We start from the raw sequence: 27,130 nt of genomic DNA, 5'->3' as shown, positions 1-27,130 counted from the left end.
GTCAACATTTTTTTAGGCAGACAAAGAGACAGAGGGAGAGAGGAAAAGATACCACAACTCTGAAGCTTACTCCACCAGCAGCAATGTCAGTGGACATCAGGCTTGAACCTGGGTTGGGATCGTGACACAGTAGGCACACTATCCAGGCTTAGTGCCTGCATTTCAACTCCACCACTCCCCTTTTATTGCTCTCCCCTTCTTTCTAATAGAGATAGAGAGAAATGGAAAGGAAGAGAGAGGGAGAATGAAGAAGTAAAGGAAAGATATCTGTAGCACCGCTCATCGAGCTTCTCCCCTGCAGATAAGTGATTAGCTATTAAAGAGAGTGGGAGTAGGAGCTTGAACCTGGGTCCTCCCAAATAGTAACACATATGCTCTTACTGTGTCACTGTCCGGGATCCTGAATTATTTTTAAAAGGGCAAATTTAAAACATAACCAAGTTGCCATAAGAAATTAAAATTCAAAAATAAAAAAGAAATTAAAAATCAAACATCTGTCCCTAAGTTGTACGAGTCACATCACAAGTGCTCAATTAATAGCCATGTGGCTACCACACTGAATGACAAAAAAGAACAATTCCATTATTGACAGTTATTTCAATTATTGTTGGTCAGAGCTGGAACTCAGATAAATATCTCTGAAAAGGGGTGTGATTCCATATAGCTGACAGTAGTGCTACAGCTTAGGGATCTCCCATGTTTGGAGACGACAAGGCCAGTTTATCTTTTTCCTCTTTTGAAACCAGTTCTTCTTTCCTTCCTGGGACCAGACTCCCTGCTCTGGATCTAAGGACAACTTGAATGGTTTGAAAATAGAGCAACAGAGGCTCAGAATAATTCTTCATACCTTTTACTGAGCTCTCCTGTGCCAATCCACTGTCTCTGCCTATATTCATTTGGGCACACACCACCAACAGTGGGGTAACAAGTCTCCCCATGGTCTTTAAAAAGCTGGTTGTTCAGGAATTCAGACACATTTCAGTAGCACTGGTATTAACAATGGCAGCTAGATGTCTGAGCTATTATACCAAAATTCTGTTTGGCATGCAACTGATTTATCCAAATATTCAGATCTACTCTAATCCATTCATCATGTGGTTAGTTAGTTATTAGCACAGAGAGAGGGAGACAGAGGGAGACAGGAAACCTGGGTTGGGATCGTGACATAGTAGGCACTCTATCTAGGTGAACTATCTTGCCAGCCCTGAATTGTATATTTTATTTATCACCACCATTGTCATCATCTACCATCAAACTTATTGCTGGGGCAAACTTATTCTTGGGTTGGCAGAGAATCACAGAAAGCTTATAGTCTGAAATGCCTTAGGTCACTTGTTTAATTTTTCCCAATTCTGAGTAGAATTCTAGATTGAGAAACAGGTTGAGGCCATGCACTCTATTTCTTTCCTCCCACAAACTGCCAACAAAGCAGGCATTGTTGGAAGATTAGAGAGAAGTTTAAGAGGAGTTCAGGCTTGGTGGTGGGTGTAAGGGTGTGTAAGGGTTCTACTCCAGTTCTCTGAGATGAAGAGCAAATCTGAGTCTTTGACAGCCTTTCTCATCCCTCTTGTCACATGGGTGTGTGGGGTGTCATGGACACTCCCCAGCAGTACTGACCTGCTTCCGGAACTTCATCCAGGTACAGGTGATGGGCTGGGTGCCTGTCACTTTACCAAACAGCTCCACTGACTCTCCTGCTCGCACCTTCTGGTCTTCAGGAAATTGGATGATCTGAGGTGGCATGGCTGACAGAGGACAAGTGAGAATGTGAGCATTGGGGAAGGGGGCGCCTCAGATGTTCTGCACTCTGGATCTTGCTGCCCACACAGGTGTGCTGTACTCCCTCACCCTGGGGGCTCCACAGGGTGAGAGGAGGGCTGTGATTACTGCTCTACCACATCTCAGAGGAAGCACCTGCTGTTCTGACTTCTTTTGAAGAAACCCACAAATGCTCTAGCATCTCTTCAGGTTGCCTAAATCTTTCACTTTTTACCAAAGAAATCCACACAGCTGATATAACACCTATTTTCTCTGGAATTTGTGTATTAGCCTGATTTTTTTTTAATTAGGAGGTTAATGGTTTACAGTAGTTTTTGGTATATGGCAACAATTTCTTGTCTCACCAATATAGATGTCTGCAAAACGCTCTCACTTCCAAATTAGGTCCATCATTGTGTACCAGGAACTGAAAGGCCAAACTACCTTTCTGTCCTTTTTCCCCAGAGTTCTTTGATTTGGCACAATACACTACCAGTCCAAGTTTTACTTTGTGTCCTTAGCCTAATTTAAAAAAATCTTCATCCTAAGGTCTTCACTAATTAAGTAGCATCTTGGAGACCCTCATCTTCAAATATCTTTTGATGGGCAACAGAGAAGATATGTCTCTAAAACAGCACAAAGTGGGTCATTTTCAGACTGGTTAAATAGCTCACTTGATAGTTTGCCATGTGTGCAGTCCAGGTTCAAGCCCAGCCCCCACTGCACTGAAGGAAGCTTCGGTGCTGTGGTCCCTTTCATTATCTGCCTCCCCTCTCTCCATATCTATCTATCTAAAAATAAGCATACAGATAAACAAAACCCCCACACCAAAGTGGGTCATTTCATAAAGGGTAAAGCAGAGGGCAGAAAGCAGGGCAGGACTCCACAGGACAGTGAGATAGCATCTCTTGCTGCCCATGTAGCAGAAGCAGGGGGAAAGCAGCCATGGAAGTGGGAGATTGGGCTACACAGAGAAAATCCTGCCTAACTGTGAGTTGGGGTAGGGTGCTCTTCTGGACCTGCTTTCCCAGAGCTTGGTCTTTCAGAGCAAAGGAAAACTCCTTGTGGTAGGCTAGTCCCTTGCTCCCAAGTGCTGCTGTGACCAATTACCTGCCTTCAGAGGTGTCTTGGGAGCAGGTTTCTTTTTCACAGTTGCATCACCTGCAAGAGAGATGTTCACAGGTTATTTTCTTTCTTTCTTTTTTTTTTAACCCCTCCACCACAGGTTCTTTCTTTTTTCTTTTTTTCCCCCAGAAGTCCCCTGAGTCCAGGGAGGAAACAGTCTTGCCCAGGGGCCCTTCATCTAGACAGAACTCTTAATCCAACATCTCTTCAGAGATCACGCACTCTCAGACAAGCTTACCACTTAATGTCTATCAGTGCTGAGGGCAGGGTGCTCTAGAAGGGTCCCTTCAGCCTCCACTAAGATGCTTAAACTTCCTCTGTTCATTTCATGAATTATAACCCAAATTTACTAGCCGTTCTCTCACTCTAACTTTCAGGAAGCTCAGAAAGGAAATTATGTCAGATAAACCAACTAAAATTAGCCTCTGGTGTGGATCCAAGGGTCTCAGGCTTCCTTTGGGCCACAGACTATGGACTGGTGGCATTCACTTTTTAATGTTTGTTGAATGGATCAATGAATGAGTGAACAGATGAATGAAATAGCCAAAATGCCCTGCTTTCTTACCCCTACTTATTCCAAATAACTTAAAATTTAAAAAGTGACTCAGGCAGACCAGTTTTAATGGCACAAACCCACTGAGAGCCTCAGTAATCTTCATGTTATCTCTTCATATTTATTTCAGGTCTCTGCTCAAAATACATCAAATGAAATTATATGGGCACACAAATACTCGCAGATGAATGCTTATGTATAACTGCCCCAAAGTAGAATTTATCTAAATGTTCCTCAGTTGGGTAATGGGTGAACTGTGGTGCTTTTATACAATAAAGTACTGATCATCAATAAAAAGTACTAATACACAACATCTTTCTATTGGCTAAAAGAGGGCAGACTCAAAATTAAGACTATCCACCACAATTCTATGCATATAACATTTTAGAAAAGGCAAAATTTTAGGGGCAAAGAACAGATAGTGACTGCCAGGATGGGTGGGGCAAGGGCTAACCATCAAGGGGAAAATAGAAGAATCATCTTTTTATGATGGTGTAGTTGTGTGGAAATATGTGTTTATAAAAGCCTGTGCAACAGAAATGATAAATTTTATTGTGTGTGCCCTATATCTAAACACAAAGAATAAAAGGAGAGAACAACTGTAATACTAATATCCCTAGTCAAAGAGTAACATCCACAACCTACCATTCTTTTTCCTGCTGACCCCACTTTATCATCTGCACTCCTACACTTACTATCATAGAGCAAATTGCTTGTTTACTGAGTGCTTGCTTTCTCCTGTTGTGACCCCAACAGGTGTTTGGGACTATTAGCATACAAATGACTACGTCAGCCGTCAGCCGGAGGAGGAGACACAGAAGGAAATGTGTTAAAAGCGCAGACTTGGAGCAGGCTGCTCTCTTTGGATGCTGCTTCTTCTCCTGGTCAGAAGCATCTCAACGGGGGTGTGCCAGGTATCTGCCATGGCTACTTCTCCTGGGAACTGAACACATGTGACTCTGCTAGCCAGTAAACTTTTAGACCCCTCTACAGCCATGAGCAACCTATACCTCAGCTGATAATTGTTTATCTTATGGGACTAAACTTTTGGTGACTATACTCAGACTTTATGGACCTAGCATACTCTTAACCCCTGATGATAATTGCTTATTTTGCCTTTTACCCGTTTCACCCTAATAAAACCTTCTATTGTTTAAATCTGGTCTCAGCTCCCCACTGTGAATTCTTTCACACACGTCACAGCTCCCAGAACCCTTTTTAAGTTAAATTACAATATCCTCCCTAAAGTACGTTTTTTTATTTTTCTTTATTTTATTTCTATTAGTGATTTACAAAATAATGAAATACAAGAGGTACAATTCCACACCATCCCCACCACGAGAGTTCTGTGTCCCCACAGCCTCTATTGGAAGCTGCAGTGATTCTCTCAAAGTCACAGATAAGGATTGGTTATTAATTATATAACTACCTGTTTATCTATCTGTATGTATATTTCCCTATTTTTTTCCCCTATGGGCCTTACTTCTCTTTTATTTTAAGTCATAGTTACAACTATTACTCTTCTCTCTCTGGGTCCTGATGGAATTGGGTTTTAGAGGCCTCTAGTCATCTTCCCCTAACAACTGTCTCCAGGGACTATGGACCAAAATTATTTTGGGGGTGCAGAAGGTAGGAGTTCTGGCTTCTGTAATTGCTTCTCTGATGGAAATGGGTATTGGCAGGTTGATTCATATCCACAGCCTGTTTCTATCTTTCCCTAGTGCCTAAAGTGTATGTTTAAATGTTTTGCCACCTGGGAAATGTTATGCATATACAAACTATTGTATTTACTGTGGAATGTAAAACATTAATTCCCCAATAAAGAAATTTTAAAAAAATGTTTTGCCACCAGAGTTATCACCAGACTAGTTGCCTACATGGTTTCACCATTCCTGGTGGCTGGCTTTCTCCTCCTTCCTTTCATCCTTCCTTCCTTCCTTCCTTCCTTCCTTCCTTCCTTCCTTCCTTCCTTCCTTCTTTCCTTCCTTTTTCTTTCTTTTTTGATAGATAGAAGGTGGGAGAAAGAGAGAGTCAGAGAGGGAGAGAGAGACAAAGACACCGATAACATTGCCCCACCAATCATGAAGTTTGAATCCAGGTCCTGGAGCATAGTAACATGTGTGCTCTTCTGGGTGCACAACTACCCATCCCTAAAATAAATGCTTTATAAGGACAGGAACTTACTTGTCCAGTGATGTCTCCCTGATGTACCTAGGCTCTTTACAGCTATTTATTAAATGAATGAATGGGTTTAATATTAAGTATTCACCCACAAAGCTGCATCTTTGTAGATGAGTAGAGAGAAGCAGCACTAAGTCCTGGTTTGGACAAGAAGCTTCTCTGTGGCAAGTTAATTTTGTGTATTATTAGCTGTGTATTTGTAAAGCAAGCAGAGGATGCTGCCACATGCTAGTTATTGCGCACTACTGACCTGACAACTGAGGAGAAAAGTAGACAGATGCAGGAAATAGGGTCTGTCTGCAGGGCTCAAACATTCAAGCATGTGATCCAGGAAAGAATATTAGAGACTTTTTGCCACAAATAATATTTTATGAGACAACTGGAAAGTTTTGAATAAGTCCAATAAATAGAATGATAGTATTGTAGCAATGTTAAGTGTGTGTGTGTGTGTGTGTGTGTGTGTGTGTGTGTGTGTGTTTTGGATAGAGGCAGAAAGAAATTAAAAGAGGAGGGAGAGGGAGGGAGAGGGAGGGGACTGCAGTACTGCTTCAAGGTTCAGCTCATGAAGCTTTCCCCAGCTGGTGGGGACAGGGGAACTTGAACCCCAGGTCCTGGCACATGGTAACATGTATGTTCAACCATGTGTGTCACTACTTGGTCCCTAATAGTGTGTTTTAACCACCAAACTGCAGTTTTATCAGAGGCTGTCCACATTTATAACTTTTTCCTACTAAGAAATGTTTTATTTTAAAAAGGATTTATTTGTTTATTTTCATAAGCGACATAGAGAAAAAGTGTTAGTGGTGCTGGGGACTGAGCCTGGGGCCTCAGGAGCTTCAGATATTAAAGTTGTGTAAGTTATTACTATGCTATCTCCCTTACTTATAACTTTCAAACTACTTAAAAAATAGTGTGTGTGTGTATGTGTGTGTGTAGGTAGGTATTTACGTATATAGAGACAGAGGATGTGAGAAGTAAAAAAATAAAAGGGAGAGGAAATGTGATAGACGCAAACATGGTAAGATGGGAATATTTGAGGAATTTGAGTGAAAGGCAGACAAAATTCACTGTACTATTTTTGAAGGACTTTTTTTATTTGCCTGAAATTATTTCAAAGTAAACATTATATATAAAGTTAAATTAGTAATTTTATCCAGCCCACATGATGTGGTTGTTCAGATGAAGGAGGAAGAATGAGAACTGGGCTGAGGAGATGGCTGGAATGGCCACAGGGGACCCAGGGACTCAAGGGTCCAAGGACAAGAGCAAGTCTGAACAGGAGAGTGCCAGGAGCTTGGGAACAGAGATAGGCTCAGAGTTCATGGGTGGTGGTGGTAGTGGTGGTGTGCGGAGTTGGGGAGGGTTGTTGGAAATTGAATGAGTGCAGAGCAGGGACCAGAAAGCAGTGGCCTGAATACAGTGTAAAGTTTAAAGTAAGCCAGGGAGTTTAGAGTCAAACTTAGGCACAGGCCTTACATGCCTGAGGCCCCAAGGGTCTCAAGTTCAATCCCTTTGACATTACCATATAACAGAAGTAAGCAGTGTCCTGGTCTTTCCACCTCTTTTATAAAAATAAACACATACAATTTAAATTTTAAAAACAAAAGATTCAGTTACTCAGCCACATTAATCACATTTTAAGTCTCAGCAGCCACATGCAATTAGCAGCCGCTAATTATCAGGCACAGAGCACTGTCATCTTCACAGGCAGCTAGTTCTGCTGGGATTTGCTGGTTCAGATGCTTGGCAGGGAAAGGATAAGGCCTTTGTTTTGTAGGAGCAGTGGCTCCTCATACAAACCACTGTCCAGCTGAGCTAGAAAACCCCTGGAGGTCTTTCCAGCTCCTGGGGCACAAGCATAGGAAATCAGAAGGCTATAACCACATTCATGAAATAAACGAATAAAGAATAAATATCAAGTCTCTGTAAAAGTTTCAGGAGATGGGAGTCGGGCAGTAGAACAGTGGGCTAAGCGAAGGTGGTGCAAAGCGCAAGTCACTTCACAAGTGAAGCAGGTCTGCAGGTGTCTTTCTCTCCCCCTCTGTCTTCCCCTCCTCTCTCCATTTCTCTCTGTCCTATCCAACAACAGTGACATCAATAACAACAACAATAATAACTACAACAATAAAGCAAGTAGGGCAACAAAAGGGAATAAATAAATATTAAAAATTATTTTTAAAAGTTTCAGGAGATAAGAATATAAATAAGAGATAGTGAGGCCGGGTCGTGGTGCACAGGTTACAATGTGCAAGGACCTGGGTTCAAGCCCCCTGTCTCCACCTGCAGGAGGGAAGCTTAACAAATAGTGAAGCAGTGTTGCAGGTGTCTCTCTGTTTCTCTCCCTCTCTACCACCCATTTCCTTCTCAATTTCTGGCTATTTCTATTCAATAAATAAAGACAATTAAAAAATTTAAAATAAAAAAGAGATAGTAACAGATCTTTTAAAGATTTAAAGGATAAAAAAATAGGGTGGTGGAGAGATTCCTTGGGGATTTCCTGCTTGAATAAATATAGAAAACTGTATTAATGAAATATGGACTTTGGGAGTAAAAGATAAGCTCTGTGTGGTGCAGGGGAGTGCGGCAGATGAAACAATTTAGTCTGTGTTTAAGATAAAAAGTCCATAAGAATTCTAGAGGCTGCCAAGTGGTGGTGCCAAGTAAAGTGCATATGTTATCATCCACAAAACAGAGATTCAAGTTCTTAGTCCCCACCTGCAAGGGGAAAGCTTCATGAGTGGTGAAGCAGTGCTGCAGGTATCTCTCTCATTCCCTCTCTATCTCCCCCTCTCCTCTCAATTTCTTTCTGCCTCTATCAACAAATAAAGCATGGGAAAATGGCTGAAGCAGTGAATTTGTTGTGTAGGCACTGAGCCTCAACAATAACCCTAGTGGCAATAAAAGAAATAAAGAAAATAACAAGGAATTTTCGAGAGACATTGGTAGAGACCAAAAATGGAAGGCTTCAGATCAAAAGGCAACCATAAATGGTAAGGGTGGGTCAGTTCTTTGGAGGAAACAAATGCAGTGAGAGATGAGAGGAGCCAGAGTCTAGTTGTATGAAAGCCCATAAAGAGTTGCCAGGATGAAGGTGAAGGTAAGGGGGTGTGGAGAGATGCAGAGTGCTTAAAGGACTCTTACTCTTCCCAGGGGTGGAGAAGGAGCATAGGGATGGAAGCATAGGCTTCAGGTGTGACAGGTATGGTGGGCAGTGTTTGAAGAAGCGTAGTCAGTAGGACAGTAGGGTCAGAAGTGACTCCAGAGAAAGACCCTAAAGATACAGGTAGGGAGTCAGCTAATCCATCAACAATTCCAATGGTGAAAGGACTGAGAGATACAAGGTGGCAGAAGAAGAAATGTCAGGTAAAGGTGTGATAAATAAGTACAGGTTTAAAAGGAGAAAGTTAAGACTCAAGGGAGGGTGAAAGTCCTAAGAAGCTAGTAAGCAAGAAGCTGAGAAAGCCAAATCCCTTGGAATGGACACCAGATGTGACATAGACACCATGACTGGCTGGGCCACCAAGCCCCTGCCCCACTTCATCTAGGGTTGTTGAGGGAGAGGGCACAACTGGAAGAGGCCCTGAGGGGAAGAGAGACTTTTACCAGGGCCAGAACTGAATCTGCCTCCTGGGCAGAGGGGGAGCTCTTTGTTCAGAGGACCCAGGTGGAAGGGATGCTGTGATGAGCTGAATTGTCCCCCTCAAATTCCTGTGTTGAAATCTTAACTCCCCAGTATCTCAGAATATGACTATGTTTGGAGGCAGGACTTTTCCAGATGTGGCTGGGGTAAAGTGAGGCTGCTAAGGTGGTCCTAATCCAAACTGACTTGTGTCATTATAAGAAGAGGGAATTTGTGTGCGAGTGCATACACACCTGAATGCATGCGATGAGAGGCCATGTGAGGACATGGTGATCTAGGGAGAGAGTCCTCAGACAGTCCTCTGTCAAAACCTTGATTTTGGACTTCCAATCTCCAGAAGTCTGAGACAATGCATTTCTCTTGTTTAAGCCACTCGGTCTATGTGCTTTGTTTGGCAGTCTGAAGAAATGAATACAACTGTGGAAGGGCTCCAGGGACTGGGAAGGGGGTGGTCAGCCCCTACAGTAGTGGGATATGGGTCAATAAAAGGCAGCACTTGGCACAGGACAAAACCAGATGACGCCAGAGTCCTGCCCTCTACTATTCTTGGCAGCTCTCAGTAAGCCTATGTGGCTACAACAGAGCCTGAACTAATAGTTTATCTTTTCATGCTACAGTTAAGTGTATCTAAAGCCAAGGTTGTCTGTTCTAAAATTCTGGAGGTTCTGTTGCTTGCATTCATTAGCCTTTGAGATTTGTCTGGTTCCTGTGAGTAAGAATAGTTATGTGTTCACTATGTTCTATAGCCTATTCTATACATATTTCATATGCCCATCTGTTTATTTTATTTTTTAATTTTATTTTATTTATAAAAAGAAAACACTGACAAAACCATAGGATGAGAGGGGTACAACGTCACACAATTCCCACCACCAGAGCTCCCTATCCCATCCTCCCCTGACCCCTTGATAGCTTTCCTATTCCTTAACCCTCTGGGAGTATGGACCCAAGGTCATTGTGGGATGCAGAAGGTAGAAAGTCTGGCTTCTGTAATTGCTTCCCCACTGCCCATCTGTTTAAATCCATGAACTGTGTTATGGCTTACCAACAAAAGTAGTCACCTGACTCTAAAACCTGGTGTCTCACAGAGTATTGGACTCAACATGTTGAGTTTCTAAGCCCCAATGTCCTATCACTCTTTTTTCTCATTTAGTTCTTTCACCCAACAAACCAGGGAGGGCACCTCATATTGCTTTCATTTCATGAAAAAGAGATGGATTTGCCTATAATTCAGGTGACCTGTAAGGTTCATCAAGCCTACAGTATATCTATGATCTAGCTCCAGCCTGTGGCTGCCTTCTCCCTGTTGCCTCCTTGCTCCAGGCCACATCTGCTCCAACCCCCAAGCCAGGCCTCTGCAACCTTTCTCTCCTTCTTTGCAGAAGTGCCATAGGCACGGGTTCTGGATTTGGACTTGGGTTCAAACACTGTCCTGTCATTCTCTAGATGGTGTGACTTAGGGCACATTATTTAACCTCTCAGAGCATCAGACATGTGGGAAGAATAAATAAAATCAGAACTAAGCTACACTGTAATGAGAGCATACAGTACATGCTCTAATGCCAGCCCCTCCTTTCCACACCCATCTCTCCCAAACAGAACCCCAGAGGACTTCTCTATACTGTCCTCCACCTATTCAGCATGCCATATTGTTTGTAAGCTCAGCTTTACACTCCATGAGCTTTCATGCTGCACCATGAGCATGTCCTCCCATTTCAGGTCTCAGCAAAGGCAGTCTTCTTGCTGGTTTAGGGGCCCAAGGCTCAGTTCTCCTTTCACTAACTGGTTTCTTCTCCCCTGGATTCAGCCTTATTTATTATTATTCTTGCCAACCCACTCAGTTTTTGTTCCTTCAACACTCAGACATTGTGCACTAACCACTTTTAGAAAGGAGAGTCTTAGTAGGAAAATACAGTTTGGCTAGTCTTGAAAACTCCACTCAAGCTGCCCCTCTCAGGAGGGATCTGATCACTTGGCTCATGCAGGCAGCCCTAGGTAGAACATGCCTGCAGCACAGAATTGCTCTCCATACAATCAAGCTCCTCATGATGCTCTAACAGCTTCTTTTTACCCTCTCTCTCCTGCCCTCATTTGCCCTGGATCCCTGACAGCTCTCCTGAGCCAGTCCTCCTAGACATTCTATACTACCTGTCACCTTCCTGGTACAAACTATGAGCTGGACAAAGCCAATATCAAACCCAGAGTCATCTCTCCAAAGCACTCCTTGTCCCCATTTCTCTGTCCAGGTCTACTCACTAACTAAATAGCTTCCCAGTCTGCTATTCCCACACCCTCACCATCACGAATCTAGTCCAAACTGTACTACCTCCTAGCCTTCTGGCTTTTTAAAAAATAAGTTCTTATCATTAAAAGATATTTTATTTTTTATTCTTCTAACCATAATACTGCTTAGCTATGGCTTATGGTGGTGTCAGGGATTGAACCTGGAGCTTTTGAGACTCAGGCATGAAAGTCTGTTTTGTAAACCCCTATACTATCTCCCCAGCCCTAATATTTACTTTATTTAAACATTTTAAATATTTTATTTATTAGATAGAGACAGAAATTGAGAGGGGAGGGAGAGATAGAAAGGGAGAGAGAGAGAGAGAGAGACCTGCAGACCTGCTTCATCACTTGTGAAGCTTCAGCCTTGCATGTGGGGACTAGAGGTTTGAGTCCAGGTCCTTGTGCATGGTAATATATGCAACTGGGTGCATTACCACTTGGCCCCTAAAATTCCCATGTATGTATGTATGTATGTATGTATGTACTTTATTACTACCAGAGTTATCAGTGGAACTCAGTACCAGCACTAGGAATCTACCACTGCTGACAGCCTTTATTTCTTTCTATTGTATTTGATAGAACAGAGAGAAATTGAAACGGGACTGGGAGATAAAGAAGGAGAGAGAAAGATAGGCACTTGAAGACCTGCTTCAAGACTGCCCATAAAGCATCCCCTTCCTGGTGGCAAGTGGGGAACCTGGGTCCTTGCTCATGGTAACATGTACGCTCAACTGGGTGTGTCACCACCTGGCTCACAAAATTAATTTTTAAAAGAGTTATTTTTATGAGACAGGGAAAGAAACAGAGACCAGAAGAGCCCTGCTCTGGCATATGATGGTGTTGGAATTGTATCTGGGACTTCTGGGGTCTCAGGCAGCAAGTCCAGTACACTATCACTGTACTATCTCCCCAGCTACTTCCTAGGTTCTGGTCTCTGTCCACACCCTACTACATTACTCTGTGAACAAAATGACCTTTCTCAAATGTAAATGTGATGCTACTCCCCTATTTAAGCCTTTCCACTGGCTGCACACAGTTCCCTAGGATTGAATCCAACTTATTTTTAAAAAGAGCTTTGACAGAAGAAAAAAATAGGCTTTGAGATTTCCCAACTTATCTTTAGCTTTCTTTCTGACTGCTCCCTTTGGGAAACACCTTCATAATGCTCTCATTGTTCAGTTATCAGTAGTTCTCAAATGAGTGCACATTGTGATCATCTGGAAAATGTGTTAAACCCAAGAGATGCTTCTGTTGGGCTTGCACCCCTTCTGTTGGTGCTGCTCTAGACTCCACACTGAAGGCTTTTCTGTTGCTACAATACCAAATTGCCCTCAGTTCTCTTCTCACTCATGAACATTCTTCAGGCAGGTGTCAGCTCACACATCACTCCTGTCAACTAGGGCTCCATGCCCCTCCAAGCTGGTGCCAGCTCAGCACTCATCACAAGACACTGTAATTGCACACACTCACCCCTTCCCACTCTCATGTGCAGATACCAAATGGTCTATCCCCAGTGCCTAGCACAACACTTGGCCACAGTTGAAAAAGAGCCATTAAAGGAGTGAGTGGAGCCTCTGGTAGTGTCTGTTAACTGGTGATTCTGAAGAACAGATCACTGGGTTCTGATGCTGAGAAGAAGAAAAAAGGCCTCATGGCTAGAATCCCCATATAACTTTTCACTAAAAGCGAGAAGGTTCCTTGCTCTGTCACCAACGAAAGATCAAAGCTGCCAGGTACTGAGCCCTTATTCTAGCCAAGAGACAGAGGGAGGAAGAAATGAAGCAGCCCAATAAATCCACATGGTAAATTAAGCTCATCTATACCATGACTATTAGTTTTAAGTGGAAGTAATATCTTACTGTAATAATTTACTTATTTTTCCCCTTTTGCTGCCCTTGCTGTTTTTATTGTTGTTGTAGTTATTATTGCTATTGTTATTGATGTTGTCATTGTTGGATAGGACAGAGAAATCGAGAGAGGAGGGGAAGAGAGAGAGGGGGAGAGAAAGACAGACAAATGCAGACCTGCTTTACCACCTGTGAAGTGACTTCCCTGCAGGTGGGGAGCCGGGGACTCAAACAGGGATCCTTACACCAGTCCTTGCACTTCCCACTGAGTACGCTTAACCCACTGTGCTACCATACGACCACCCCCCATTTACTTATCTTAAACTACATGATGTTTAAATCCTATGCTGCATTGGTAAATTTTTTCAATGTTTCTACTTTTTGTTTGTTTGCTTTTTTGTTTCATAAAATCTTATTTCAGGAGGGCGGAGAAAAAATAAATTAGAGGGGGCTGGCGGTAGCGCAGTGGGTTAAGGGCACATGGCGCAAAGCACAAGGACTGATGCAAAGATCCTGGTTGGAGCCCCCTGCTTCACCACTCTTTATCTTCCCGTCCTCTCTTGATTTCTTTCTGTCCTATCCAACAATGATAACAGGAAAGACAACAACAATGATAAAGGGCAACAAAAAGGGAAAAAATAACCTCCAGGAGTAGTAGATTTGTGGTGCAGGCACCAAGCTCCAGCAATAAATAAATAAATAAGTATGGACCGACCAGTCAACGCCCATGTTCAGCGGGGAAGCAATTACAGAAGCCAGACCTTCTACCTTCTGCAACCCTCAACGACCCTGGGTCCATGCTCCCAGAGGGCTAGAGAATGGGAAAGCTATCATGGGAGGGGGTGGGTTATGGAGATTGGGTGGTGGGAATTGTGTGGAGTTGTACCCCTCCTACCTTATGTTTTTGTTCATTAATCCTTTCTTAAATAAAAATAAATAAATAAATAAATAAATAAATAAAATAAATAAATAAAAGGCTTCCTGAAAAATCTGGAGCAGGGGTTGGGGAACCAGCCTCCTAAACCTCTATTGATCTAATTTTTGCTTCTGGTTTTGGCCTCATGAATCTTCCCTTTGCTCAGAGAAGAAGTCAGCTCCCACTGGTGCTTCTGGATGGCTCCATCTGAAGACTAGGGCATGCTTCTCTCTTGAATACCTGAAATTAGCAGCATGGCAAACCAGAGCAAGTATGTGAGAGATATTTATAGAGCTTGAAGGCGGGTCTCACAGAGTCAAAAGGATCTGAGAAAGTGGAAAGCAAAGGGAGCTATAGTTGGAGGTAATGAGAAGCCTTGGGTACAGGGAGGTCCATGTATCGCTGCCTCTCTGGGGACATTTCCTTTTTTAGGTAGTTGACTAAAAATACAGATCAAACCCTTTAAATTTTCCAAAAATCAGTATTAACTTTCTGCTGAAGTCTCTGTCTCCCACCCCCAAGGTTGCTCAGGCTGCATTAAGTATGGAGTGAGTGTCACTTCACAGGGTGACATCAAAGCAGGTTAGGGCAGTGGGAACCTGGGAGGGTGGTTAACCCCATTGCCTCATGTGGAAGCAGTCACAGGTCTGGGTGCCTAGACAGGCCTCCAACACTCGTCTGCACAGATAAGGCGGAAGTAGGAGTCATTTTCCCAGAATCAATTATCTCTGGGTAAATATCCTGCACATATCCCCTCACAGCAAAGGCTGTCATGTAAGAATGTATTCCTTGCTATTGCACACACTGGTCCCTATTCCCTCAGGATGGCTGTGAAAGAAATATCTGAGCATGGTCCGGACAAGAGTGCCAGTACTGTTTGCTGGACGGGTGTCCTCTGAGCCTTTGAGGGAGGATTCACCCTGGTTTCACTGACTTCAGGAAGAGACCCTGTACAAAATGAGAGGATCTGGAAGTAGTAGTGCCTAGAGGTAAGAGTCAGAGTTACATGTATGAGGAGGATGGAGAGTGGTGTTTAGTATCATGACCTCACAGATTGGTAGTTTGCTGGAGGCTAGCAGTAACTGGGCTAGGTACCAGCTGGTTAGTGCCAGCTTTCAAAGATATTCATGGATATGTCCAACTTTTCTCCCAGGGACTCACAGCTTTTACTGTAAAGCAAGTCTCTATGCCAAACCTCAACCTTTTCAGCAATTCCTTCCCACCCATGGGATCCTACCCCCCCCCCCCCCCACACACACACACCTCTTAGGTGAAGGAGTTCTGGATGTTTCTCCTAGGCCCATAGACCTCTCTCTTGTTTTTCTTTCTTTCTTCTTTATTTATTTTCTCCAAAGGGAGGTAAGGACTTGCTTTGGACTAGAGGGATGAATAAAGTGTTTCAGGAATGCTGACATGGGGGGTGGGGGCAAGACAGAGAGGGAGGAAGCCAGAAAGGATAACAGGATAATTGACAAAGAAATCTAATGTAGTTGATGGACCTAGACCTCTAACAGATCCCTCTCTCCACACTGGTCATCTCCATCAGGAACAGCATCATAGAACCTTCTTGTGGGCCTCTATAGAACCTTGCCCTCAACATGGAACAACAATGGTGGGGACTGCCCCACTCTCCAAAGGGAGGTTGGGTTAACATAGTATCTGCTACTTGAGGAAGACTATTCCTGAAATGATTGCAGCCTAGAATGTTCCTAGCTGTGACCATGGACTATGAGCTCAGACCTTCAGGGATGAAGAGGTTACACAGGCTCCTGTGCAGAATATGGGCCCCAGATCAGATTGGTGGGGTTTACAGTTAAAGGTATTTATATACTTTTCCCATATTTGAGAGCTACTCTTTGCCCTGATTCAGCTTTCTAGTCCTATTTCCAACTATGAAACCATCTCTCCAGACAATACCTTTAGCCCACCTGCATGTTAGCTATTGGGCTCAGGCAAAAATCAGTAAAGTCATATACCCCTTGGAATATACCTAAAATAGACTTCCTAGCTTTTTCCAAAATGGAGACCCCCAAAATCTCACCTGCTATATTCTTACCTTTAGGTTCCTGATTATTAAAGGATTTGTTCTGCTTTATATCTTAATGCTTTTCAGCCACCAAGTTGCAGATGCTACCATGATGCCAACCTGACATCCCTGGGCAGACGACCTCACTAATGTGTCCTGGAACCCCACCTCTCCAGAGCCCTACCCCACTAGGGAAAGACAGAAACAGGTTGGGTTATGGATTGACCTGCCAATACCCATGTCCAGTGGAAAAGCAATTGTAGAAGATAGACCTTCCACCTTTTGCAATCTATAATGATCCTGGTTCATCCTCCTAGAGGAGTATGAAAGCTTCCAATGGAAGGGATGGGATGCAGAATTCTGGAGGTGGGAAATGTGTGGAATTGTATCCCTTTTATCCTAAGGTCTTATTGATCATTATTAAATCAACAACAAAACAAAAAAACAAAATAAAGTATTCTGACTGTGACTATAGAAAATAACTCTTTACAAACTTAGAGCTTATTGTAGAAAAAAATTCATGATTTTGGAAAGATTAGACATCATTTCTATTTAATTGGTCTTTGTCTCTCTACAATCATCTGTCACCTACATATCTGCATTTTAAATATTGTTTAGTGGCTATACATAATAAGGGGAAAAACAAGGACTGTCTGGTGAGAAAAGTATATCAGAGAAAAAATGTTATTTAAATTTGGAATAAGTACTTTATATAAGCATTTTGGTTTATGTAGAAGCAACTCTCCATGTTCATGTAACTGTATCCAAGCATTTTGCATTCCTTTTTTTAACATTTATTTATTTATTCCCTTTTGTTGCCCTTGTTGTTTTATTGTTGTAGTTATTGATGTCATCGTTGTTGGACAGGACAGAGAGAAATGGAGAGAGGAGGGGAAGACAGAGAGGAGGAGAGAAAGATAGACACTTGCAGACCTGCTTCACCACCTGTGAAGGCACTCCCCTGCAGGTGGGGAGCCAGGGGCTCGACTTAAGCCGGTCCTTGCACTTTGCACCACTGGTCCTTGCACTTTGCACCACGTGCGCTTAACCCACTGTGCTACCGCCCGACTCCCTTTGCATTCCTTTTTAAAAACTTATTTTTTATATAATTCAGATGCTTAGTCTTTAAGCAAAATATGCACCATTTGCATGCAAATACACTAAAACTCCTTAATTTAAGATTTTTCCTCCTAGGATTTTCTTTTATTGTATGTGCTTGCTTTAGTTTCAGTTCCTTTAAAACAGGATAAAAATTAAGGCAATAAAAATGTGGCATAAAATTAAGCAAAAATCAAATGTAGCAACTGGGGAAATAGCACAGCTGGTAGAGTACCAGACTTGCTTGCCTAAAACATTTGATTTGATTCCCAGTATTTCATGTATCAGAGTGATACTCTGGCTTCTCAGGTGGAACTCTCCATGACATATAAAACAAAACAAAATAAAATAAAAATACATCTTAAAAAACTGAATCTAGGGGGCTCGAGGTGGCATACCCATGTCACTTTGCACAAGGAGTTGGGTTCAAATCCTTGTTCCTAGCTGCAGAGGGTAAGTTTCATGAATGGTGAAGTAGTGCTGCAGATGTCTCTATTTCTCTGTTCCTTTACATCTCTCTCTCTCTTTGCATTATCTTTATTTACTGGATAGAGACAGTCAGAAATTGAGAGGGGTGATAGAGAGGGAGAGAGACAGAGAGACACCTGTGGCACTGCTTCACTATTTGTAAAGCTTTCCCCTTGCAGGTGGGGACCAGGGGCTCGAACCCGGATCCTTGGGCACTATAACATGTGTGCTCAACCAGGTGCACCACCACCCGGCCTCACATCCCCTTCCCTCTCAATTTCCCTCTATATTAAAAAAAAAAAAAAGCAGAAAAAATGGCTGTCAGGAGTGGTGGATTCATAGTGCAGGCACAGCTTAGCAATAACTGTGGTGGCAAAAATAAATAAATAAAATTTATTTTGATCCAAATGGATCAAAGACCTGGATGTTAGACCAGAAACTATCAAATACTTAGAGGAAAACATTGGTGAAACACTTTCCCACCTAAACCTCAAGGACATCTTTGATGAAACAAACCCAATTGCAAGGAAGACTAAAGCAGAAACAAACCAATGGGACTACATCAATCTGAAAAGCTTCTGCACAGCAAAAGAAACTATCACACATACAAAGAGACCCCTCACAGAATGGGAGAAGATCTTCACATGCCAAACATCAGACAAGAGACTAATCACCAAAATATACAGAGAATTCAGCAAACTTAGCACCAAAAAAGCAAATGACCCCATCCAAAAATGGGCAGAGGATCTGAACAAAACATTCACTTCAGAGGAGATCCAAAAGGCTAACAAACATATGAAAAACTGTTCCAGGTCGCTGATTATCAGAGAGATGCAAATAAAGACAGCATTGCAATACCACCTCACTCCTGTGAGAATGGCATACATCAAAAAGGACAGCAGCAACAAATGTTGCAGAGGCTGTGGGGACAGAGGAACCCTTCTACACTGCTGGTGGGAATGTAAATTGGTCCAGCCTCTCTGGACAGCAGTCTGGAGAACTCTTAAAAGGCTAGACATAGACCTTCCATATGACCCAGTAATTCCTCTCCTGGGGATATACCCCAAGGATTCCATAATGCCCAACCAATAAGATATGTGTACATCTATTTTCATAGCAGCACAATTCATAATAGCTAAAACCTAGAAGGAACCCAGGTGCCCAACAGCAGATGAGTGGCTGAGAAAGCTGTGGTACATATACACAATGGAATACTATGTAGCTATTAAGAACAATGAGCCCACCTTATCTGACCCATCTTGGACAGAGCTAGAAGGAATTATGTTAAGTCAGCTAAGTCAGAAAGATAAAGATGAGTATGGGATGTCCCCACTCATCAACAGAAGTTGAGAAAGAAGAACAGAAAAGGAAACTAAAAGCAGGATCTGATTAAATCGAGAGCAGGGCACCAATGTAAAAACACTGTGGTGAAGGGGAGGTGGCCATTGGGCTTCCCGGCACGGTGGAGGGTGGGGGGGACGGGGGTGGGTGGTGGGGATGGGACACAGTCTTTTGGTGGTGGGATTGGTGTTTATGTACAATCCTATTAAAGTGTAAACATTATATAAACCACTATTTAATTAATATGAGAGGCGAAAAACTGATGATATGTCTAGAACTTCTTAAAACACAGACTATTTTTAATACATAGGCTGTCTTTGATATGTTCTCTCCCAAAAGCCTAGACCAGGGAGAACAGAAGCAACCAACAGCACAGCTATATACAAGATGCTGGGTACTATACCCCAAACCCTATCAAAGGGACTTTCCAAAGTTAACCCTATCACCAAATAATGTGATGATAACAATAACTATCCATTGTCACCTTGAACCCTAAGACAACAGGAACCTCACATTTCCACTATAGAGCCTATATTTCCCCCAGTCCTGGAACCTTAGGGTGGGGCCCACTTTTCTGCATGCTGCTCTCAATTCAAATCAAATAATACTGTATTCACGGATTGCAATCTAATCAACACAACGAGTGCCACCCCAGCATGCTTCACTTCAGACTGTGACCAGAGACTTCAGGTGTGGAATGACAACCCTTCAGCTTCATCACTCGGGTGAGACCTTTCCTTTCATAGTATTCTCTAATTCCATTCCAGGTGGTCCACTCCCCAATAAAGTCCCCAAAACTAGATATAGTCCAGGTCCCCTGAGATAGAGCATAGGTTCACCCATGCCCATAAACTAGGGGAAAAATGTATACCTGAAAGCAGAAGTACACAAGAGCATGCAGGGAATACCCCCAACACTTCATCTGCACTATTACAGTCTTTAGGTCCATGATTGTTCAACAATTTGTTTGCTTTGTATGTTAACTCTCTTTTCAGCCACCAGGTTCCGGATGCTGACCAGACTTCCCTGGATAGACGACCCCATCAATGTGTACCGGAGCGCCACTTCCTCAGAGCCCCACCCTACTAGGGAAAGAGAGAGACAGACTGGGAGTATGGATTGACCAGTCAACGCCCATGTTAAGCGGGGAAGCAATTACAGAAGCCAGACCTTCCACCCTCTGCAACCCACAACGACCCTGGATCCATACTCCCAGAGAGACAGAGAATGGGAAGGCTATCGGGGAGGGGGTGGGATGTGGAGGTTGGGTTATGGGAATTGTGCAGAATTGTACCCCTCTCATTCTATGGTTTTGTTAATGTCTCCTTTCTTAAATAAATAAATAATTAGTAAATAAAATAAATATTTTAAAAATTAAAAAAAAGCAGAAAAAATGGCTGTCAGGAGTGGTGGATTCATAGTGCAGGCACAGCTTAGCAATAACAGTGGTGGAAAAAATAAATAAATAAAATTAAATCTAGACTATAGATTAGTTTAGTGTTGACATAATGTTTTATGTCTTGACTGTAATAATTGTATTGTGATTATGCTCTTTGAAAATACACACCAAGACAGTTGGAAGACAAAAGCATGATGATCTCTCTCGATATGTGAATTGTGACTATATATAAAAACATGTACACAGAATAATTAAACAAAATAACTAGTGAATTAAATTTTCTACAAGAGTACCTTACACTATGTTTGTAACATCCTTATTAAGTTGGAGAATATCAGTCAACATTATTAAGACTTTTCCAGTGATAGGTGAGCAGTAAAGACTCTGACAGGTCTGAGTCTGGGGGAGGTGTGCCCACTGCTGTCCTTATCACCCTTCGGTGCAGGCAGCCAGGCCTCTGACCCCCTAGTGGACGGGGTGCACAGCTCAGGTGCAGGTTGACCACAGACTACGGCCCTAAGACAAAGGTAAGACATAAGTATTGTGACAGCAATACAGATCAGGATGGTCCCCACAGTTCTATATTTTACTAAGTTAAACATGAGACCTTGACTTCTAAGGCTCAATTTTGCTTCTCTGTAAAATGGGAACAGTGATTTGTAGAATGAGATTGACCTGACTCAACACAGACTGAGCAGCTAAGGTGACCTCTGTTGCACTAGGGGGAGGGGTGTGTGTGTATGTGTGTGTGTGGGTCAACAAATTCTCATGTTGCCTGACAAGTAGATGAATCCCAAGGGGGGCCTCACACTGTTTATTCTAGCATCTGTTCTGTGTCTCCTTCCAGCTCCAACAATGTTGTTATTCCTCTTCCACCAAATCACATTCTTCAACTTCATCATTGCCTGGTTTATCTCCACCCCACACCCATTCCCAGATCTTCCCAAATTATCATCCCTGTGCTAGTGAGTTCATTTATGGCAGGACAGCCTGTACTTCTGTCAGTCATCTCCTTCCTGTCCTTTGGAGTAGGGAAGATAGACCTGGCTTTTTCCTCACAAACTCAGAGGCTGGCAGCTCCTGCAAGCTGAGGCTGCAGATGAGTACTGTCTGCTCTACCTGACACAACTCAGAAGACCCTACACCCCACCAGCTGGGTGGGGTAAGTGCCAGAGAGAGTTTGGCCATGACTTGATTGACAAGGAAACCACTCAGCCTTCCCTGGGTCACAGTTAGGAAAGATGGCTTTCCTGGTTAGATTAGGTACTTTCCAGACCTTGACAAAAATGAACACACATATGCAGCCATACCACTCAGGACACAGGCCTCTGGGCTTTCTCATAGACTCAGAGGGCTCTGAACAGGGAGCAGCAGCACTAAGGGGAAAAGGCAAGTTGCAGAGGTGAGTGGATTGTGTGATAGTTTGATATGCACATGCACATCACAGAAAAAAAAAAAAGCCATTGTGAATATATCTGAGGAGGTGAGTAGAATTGGGGTAGATGAAAGAGGGCTTTTGCACTGGATTTGCTATGGGGTAGATGAAAGAGGGCTTTTGCACTGGATTTGCTATAATTCTTTTCCCTTTTCCTTCCTTCCTTCCTTCCTTCCTTCCTTCCTTCCTTCCTTCCTCTCTTTCTTTCTTTCTTTCTCTCTTTCTTTCTTTCTTTCTACCAACCATTCCAGGATGATTTTATCAGACAGAGAGAAAGAGAGAGAGCAGGAGGGGGAGAGAGAGAGAGGCTGGCAGAGAGAGACAGAGAGACAGAGAAAAAGATATAGAGACAAAGAAGAGAGAGTGAAAGAGACAAAAGCACTGAAACTTCCTCCAGGGAGGTACGAATTGGGCTCAAGGCTGGGTCTTGTACATGGCAAAGATAATTTGGTGAATTTGGTATATTTCTATGCTGCATAAAATATTAAAGTAAGACACCCTGCGTACTTAACATGTGATTAACTAATAATACAAGAAGTGGGGTAGGGAGCTGGGAGGTGATGCACCTGGTTAAGCGCACATATTACCAAGTTCAAGGACCCAGGTTCGAGCCCTCGCTCCCCATCTGCAGGGGGTCTGCTTCACGTGAGATGAAGCAGGTCTGCAGGTGTCTTTCTCCCTCTCTATCTCCCTGTCCTCTCTCAATTTCTCTCTGTCCTATCTAATAAAAAACGAACAAGAAAACAAAAAGAAAAAAAAGAAAAATGTCCACCAGGAGTGGATTTATAGTGCTAACACCAATATCTAGCAATTGGAGGAAAAAAAAAAAGAAAAGAAAAAGAAAAAAAATGGTAAGAAGTGGGCCAGTGGCAAACCATATAACATTCACACATAATCAAGCCCAAGGATCAGGGTTTAAAGGTTTAAGCCTTTGATCCCCACTTTCTGAAGAGGTGAAGCAGTGCTGCAGGTGTCTCTCCTCTCTGTCTCTTCCTTTTCCTCTCCCTCATCCTCTCCATCTGTATTTCTGTATGTCTCTAGCAGGAAAAAAAAAAAAAAGGCTGTCAGTAATAGCACAGCTGTCATGCAGGCACTGAGTCCCAGCAATAATCCTGATGGCAAAATAAATAATATAAATTATGTTAAAGGGGGGCCAGGAACTGGGAGTGAAGGCCTCAAAGACATCCCCTCCTGTAAATGATCCCTCTGTACCAGCTGGTTTCCAGCCTGACCCACTCCTCACCCGACACTGGAATGGTCTGGGAGTTCAAGCAAATATTGAAGCCTGGTTCCCACTCCCAGGGATCTTCTCTAATTAGTGTGGGCAGCAGTGTTTGTGAATCTAAATTGGGGTTTTCCACAGCCTCTCCTTCTCCAGGGCAAAGAGTTCAGGCCTGGTGTCTGCTGATTATCTCCGGGTTGTTTTTCTCCTTTCCTGCTCTCCTCTGCCCCACTCAACCCCTACAGGGCCTCACTGGAATGGATGTGCCAGAGCTACAGTCCGGACATTGCAGACCCTAGAGCTCAAAGTGCACAAACTATTGCTTTGTCCCCCAGGAGAGGTGAGTAAACCTGGGTCCTTGCATATTATAACATGTGGGCTCACCCAGGTGCACCACCATCCAGCCTCTACTATGTATCTTTGAAAAGAAAGGGGTAGGGGCCAGGTGGCGGTGCACACAGATTCAAATCTCCACTCCTCACCTGCAGGGGGGAAGCTTCATGAGTGGTGAAGCAGGTCTACAGGTGTATTTCTCTTTCTGTCAGAGTGAGTAATCAATCCTTTGTACTTTTCTTGCAGCATAGAAAAGTGTTGGAAAAGTACAATTCCATGCCCTCTATTAAAATGTGTTTTTGGGGCATAGTTCTATCAAAATTAGAGCAAGAATGAGTCTGTAGGGGAAGCCAGGACTGAATTTGTGACACCTGTGGGCTCTGCGAACTTCTGCTTTCATGGTCCCATCCTCCATGAAAACCATCGGTGGGCTAATGAAATAGCTTACTCAGATAATGTACTGCTTTGCCATGTGTGAGTGTGAGACCCAGATTCCAGGATGGCCCCCACCACGTTGAAGGAAGCTCTGGTGCTGTGGTCCATTTCCTCTCTCCTTCCCTCTCTTTTCCCTTTCCTCCCTCTCTCTGACTCGCTTTACCTAAAATAACAAAACAAAACCAAGAAATACCTATCTCTATACACACAAAATAAATAGTATTTTTAAAACTGCATGCTAGCATAAAGATGGATATATTAATGTAGATGACAACAGTTTTTCACCCGAAAAAAGTTAACATTTTCTTTCTAAATGTATATGATATTAACAAGCCTCAGTGGACCTCTCAAAGCCTCGTGGAAGCCATTGATCCTGGCTGACAGCTAAGTGGGCCTGTGAGAATTCTAGAAGAGGGAGGTGGCCTTCTTACAGGAGCTGTATCTCTCCCCTTGGGCTGCTTACTAAACAACTGGAACATGTTTCTGGGAGCTCAAGAGCAACGACTTCTTATAAGCACAGTATAGGAGGTCAGGTGTGGGCAGGCCAGGGTCCTCAGGGGCCCTACCACAGAGGAGGGAAGAGGAGATAAAGACACATCACCCTGACCCTGGGAAGAAGATGGTCTGGGACAGCTGGGAGATTCTGGGTGCTGAGGAGGGAGTAGGAGGAAAGAGCTACCTTAGCTCAAGTAAAGGAGAGTTCAAGAGCTTGGGGACAAGGAGCTCTCCAGTGGAAGCCTGTCCCCATAGAGAGAAGTGCCCAAGCCAAGGCAGGAGGAGGGATACTGGGGTGTCTGGCACACACAGGAGGCAGTGCTCAGGAAGAGAGGCCAGACCATATACTGGAATGTATGTGCACATGTGTGTCAGGCATGTGGTAGCAACATTGAAGACACTCTTCTGTGAGAAATACAGTTCTAGGGACAGTCATTGGGCACTCTGCCCAGTAGTGTTAATTCTGAGTTATAGTCCAGAAAGCTCTCCCACTGTGATAGATTGGGTGGCACTCTCACTGGAGTCTGGGTAACAGCAGAAAGGAGCTGTGTGAGACTGACGTTGGGTGTGGGCTAGAGCACAAACAAGAGAAGTGAAACAGCACGAAGGCTTTTGGAGGCAGGAGAGGGCTGTGAAAAGCCTCTGGCTTGGTCACCAGGAACTCATGGGCCTCTGCATATGATGCTGAAGGGCCTGGAATGGCCTGGAATGGCCTCCCCTGCTGTTGCCAGGGAGGCTAGACAAGTACTTACTCTCTGTTCCTAGCACAGGAGGAAGAGAACTCTTGGGCCTCCTAGTTTTCATCTCTGGGGCCTTGGCATTCTCACTGGTGGGGGCATCTGGAACAAAACAGGTAATAGCAAACATTAGTCTGCAGTTGTCCAAGGAAATAAGCCAAGGAGGCCTGTCCATAAAAATTGCACCTCAACCAGAATTATACTTTCCCCCACCCCAAACACCTACCACCACCTTCTTCCATGCCTAAGGTCCCCTGGGCCTGCTGAGCAGATGTTCCTACAGTTGGGGTCTCTTCCTCTTCAGGAGCATCAAAAAAAGGAGTGTCTAACCCCTTGGACTTATAAATTGGAAAGAATGCAGTCGCCTGGCAAGATGGATGGATGAGCTCTCTTGGGAGCCAGCTTTCCCTCTGCAGTAGGATACGCTGCAGGAATCACACTGCTGGAAGGGAGGCAGGAGGCAGAGGGTAAGAGTGGGGTGAAGATAGCTGTGATCTCTACTCCCCTCTCCCTTCACCTTCTCTTTTCCTGTCTTTGGTTCTTGGCTAACTCTAGCTAAAGGCTTTGGATCTCAGAAGTCCACTCTGGTAAGAAATCTCTCTCACATAAAGCAAGAGTCAGGGGTCCTGTCCTTGGGCTCATGGTCTAAGGGGGCTTTCAATTCTGATTCCCTTTCATTTCAGACTCCTTTCTCAAGATGGGCACTGGAAGATCTTCAGACCAGATGGAAGACCTCTGGCCTCTGGAAAGGTGGTCAGCAAGCTTCACTCTGCAATGAGTCTTAAATCCTTTGTGGAGTCTTCTGCTACCTATGTCCAAAGCAGATTCAGAGACCTGGGAGATAGCTTGCCCAGTGGAATGTCTACTTTATCATGGGGGAGGTCCCAGGTTTATGCCCTGACACTACATGAGAGCACTACAGCACCAGGGGAAGCCCCGTGAATGATGGGGCAGTGCTAGGATGTATCTCTCTGTCTCTGTCTCTCTCTCTCTAAAAAAAAAAGTCATCCCAGGAGCAGTGGACTCATATATGCACGAGAACCCAACATTTCTTCAAAATAATCAAAAAAGACTTAGTGAGACCCTGGAAAGAAGTGAAACACTGAGTAGGGGGTGCAGGACTTCTCAGCCTGTCCTTCAAAATGTGGGAAAGACCAGGGAAGGTCCTCCCACTTGTCAGAGTGTAGGTTCTTTGTTCAGGGCTAAGCCAGGGACAGGTGGACATAGGGAGCTGTGGGAAAACCATCCAGAGGGCAGACTCTTTATCACTGTGCTCCAGTGTGTCCCCCACAAGGCACTCTTTGGGAGCTATGCTGAGAGGGAACCTCCTACCACCCCCCACACACACCAGCACCACCTCTTCCTATGCATTCTTTTTTTGCTCCTGAAGGAAACTGAAAGGGAGGAAGGCACAGGTGGGACTTTCCAGCCAGGGCTTTAGCCACATTCCTGTGGCTTGGTGGAGAGGAAGGGGCATCTTGCCTCTAGCTTGAAGATGGGGCATTCCTGGCTGCTGACACAGGTGCTCTCTTAGGCAGGCTCTGAGTTTGGGGAACATGGGACCAAGGACTGGGCATGTAGCCTTTCCTGGCACATGGACTTGGGGTTCCCCTCTGGTTACATGTTTCCAAGATGGTCCCTAGGTCCCTCTGCTCCAGAATGCAGACCTCCCTGGATCCGTTCCTTCCCCCCCACCCCCCCAGGCATTTCCTGTCAGCTGAATAATCCTGGGGATTGCTCACTGCATGGGTTTATCTATAGCTCCCAGATACATAGGCCTCAGGGTTAGGGTGTAGGGCATGAGACCCCACCAGAGACAGCCACACTCTGTACAC

At 43.8% G+C, this 27,130-nt stretch overlaps 1 protein-coding gene and 1 long non-coding RNA gene across 3 annotated transcripts in view; one reads left to right on the top strand and one right to left on the bottom strand.

Annotated features, from left to right (window-relative positions):
* Positions 1–27,130, bottom strand: part of MYLK (myosin light chain kinase) — a 348,762-nt gene that overhangs the window by 68,708 nt on the left and 252,924 nt on the right. For both annotated transcript variants that reach the window (XM_007528900.3, XM_016190727.2), the window contains 3 exons: positions 25,311–25,397; positions 2,869–2,919; positions 1,618–1,745 (listed from right to left, as the gene is read on the bottom strand). In XM_007528900.3, the coding sequence (XP_007528962.3) occupies positions 1,618–1,745; positions 2,869–2,919; positions 25,311–25,397 (266 nt within the window). The remainder of the gene's footprint in view (positions 1–1,617; positions 1,746–2,868; positions 2,920–25,310; positions 25,398–27,130) is intronic.
* On the top strand, positions 20,519–26,294 carry LOC132540460 (uncharacterized). The gene is made up of 3 exons (XR_009551643.1): positions 20,519–21,869; positions 23,437–23,635; positions 25,979–26,294. It is a non-coding gene; the product is annotated as an uncharacterized LOC132540460 (long non-coding RNA).

The sequence above is a fragment of the Erinaceus europaeus genome, chromosome 9 (assembly GCF_950295315.1).
Source record: "Erinaceus europaeus chromosome 9, mEriEur2.1, whole genome shotgun sequence".
NCBI classification, from domain to species: domain Eukaryota; kingdom Metazoa; phylum Chordata; class Mammalia; order Eulipotyphla; family Erinaceidae; genus Erinaceus; species Erinaceus europaeus.
This window is presented reverse-complemented; position numbering and strand designations above follow the sequence as displayed.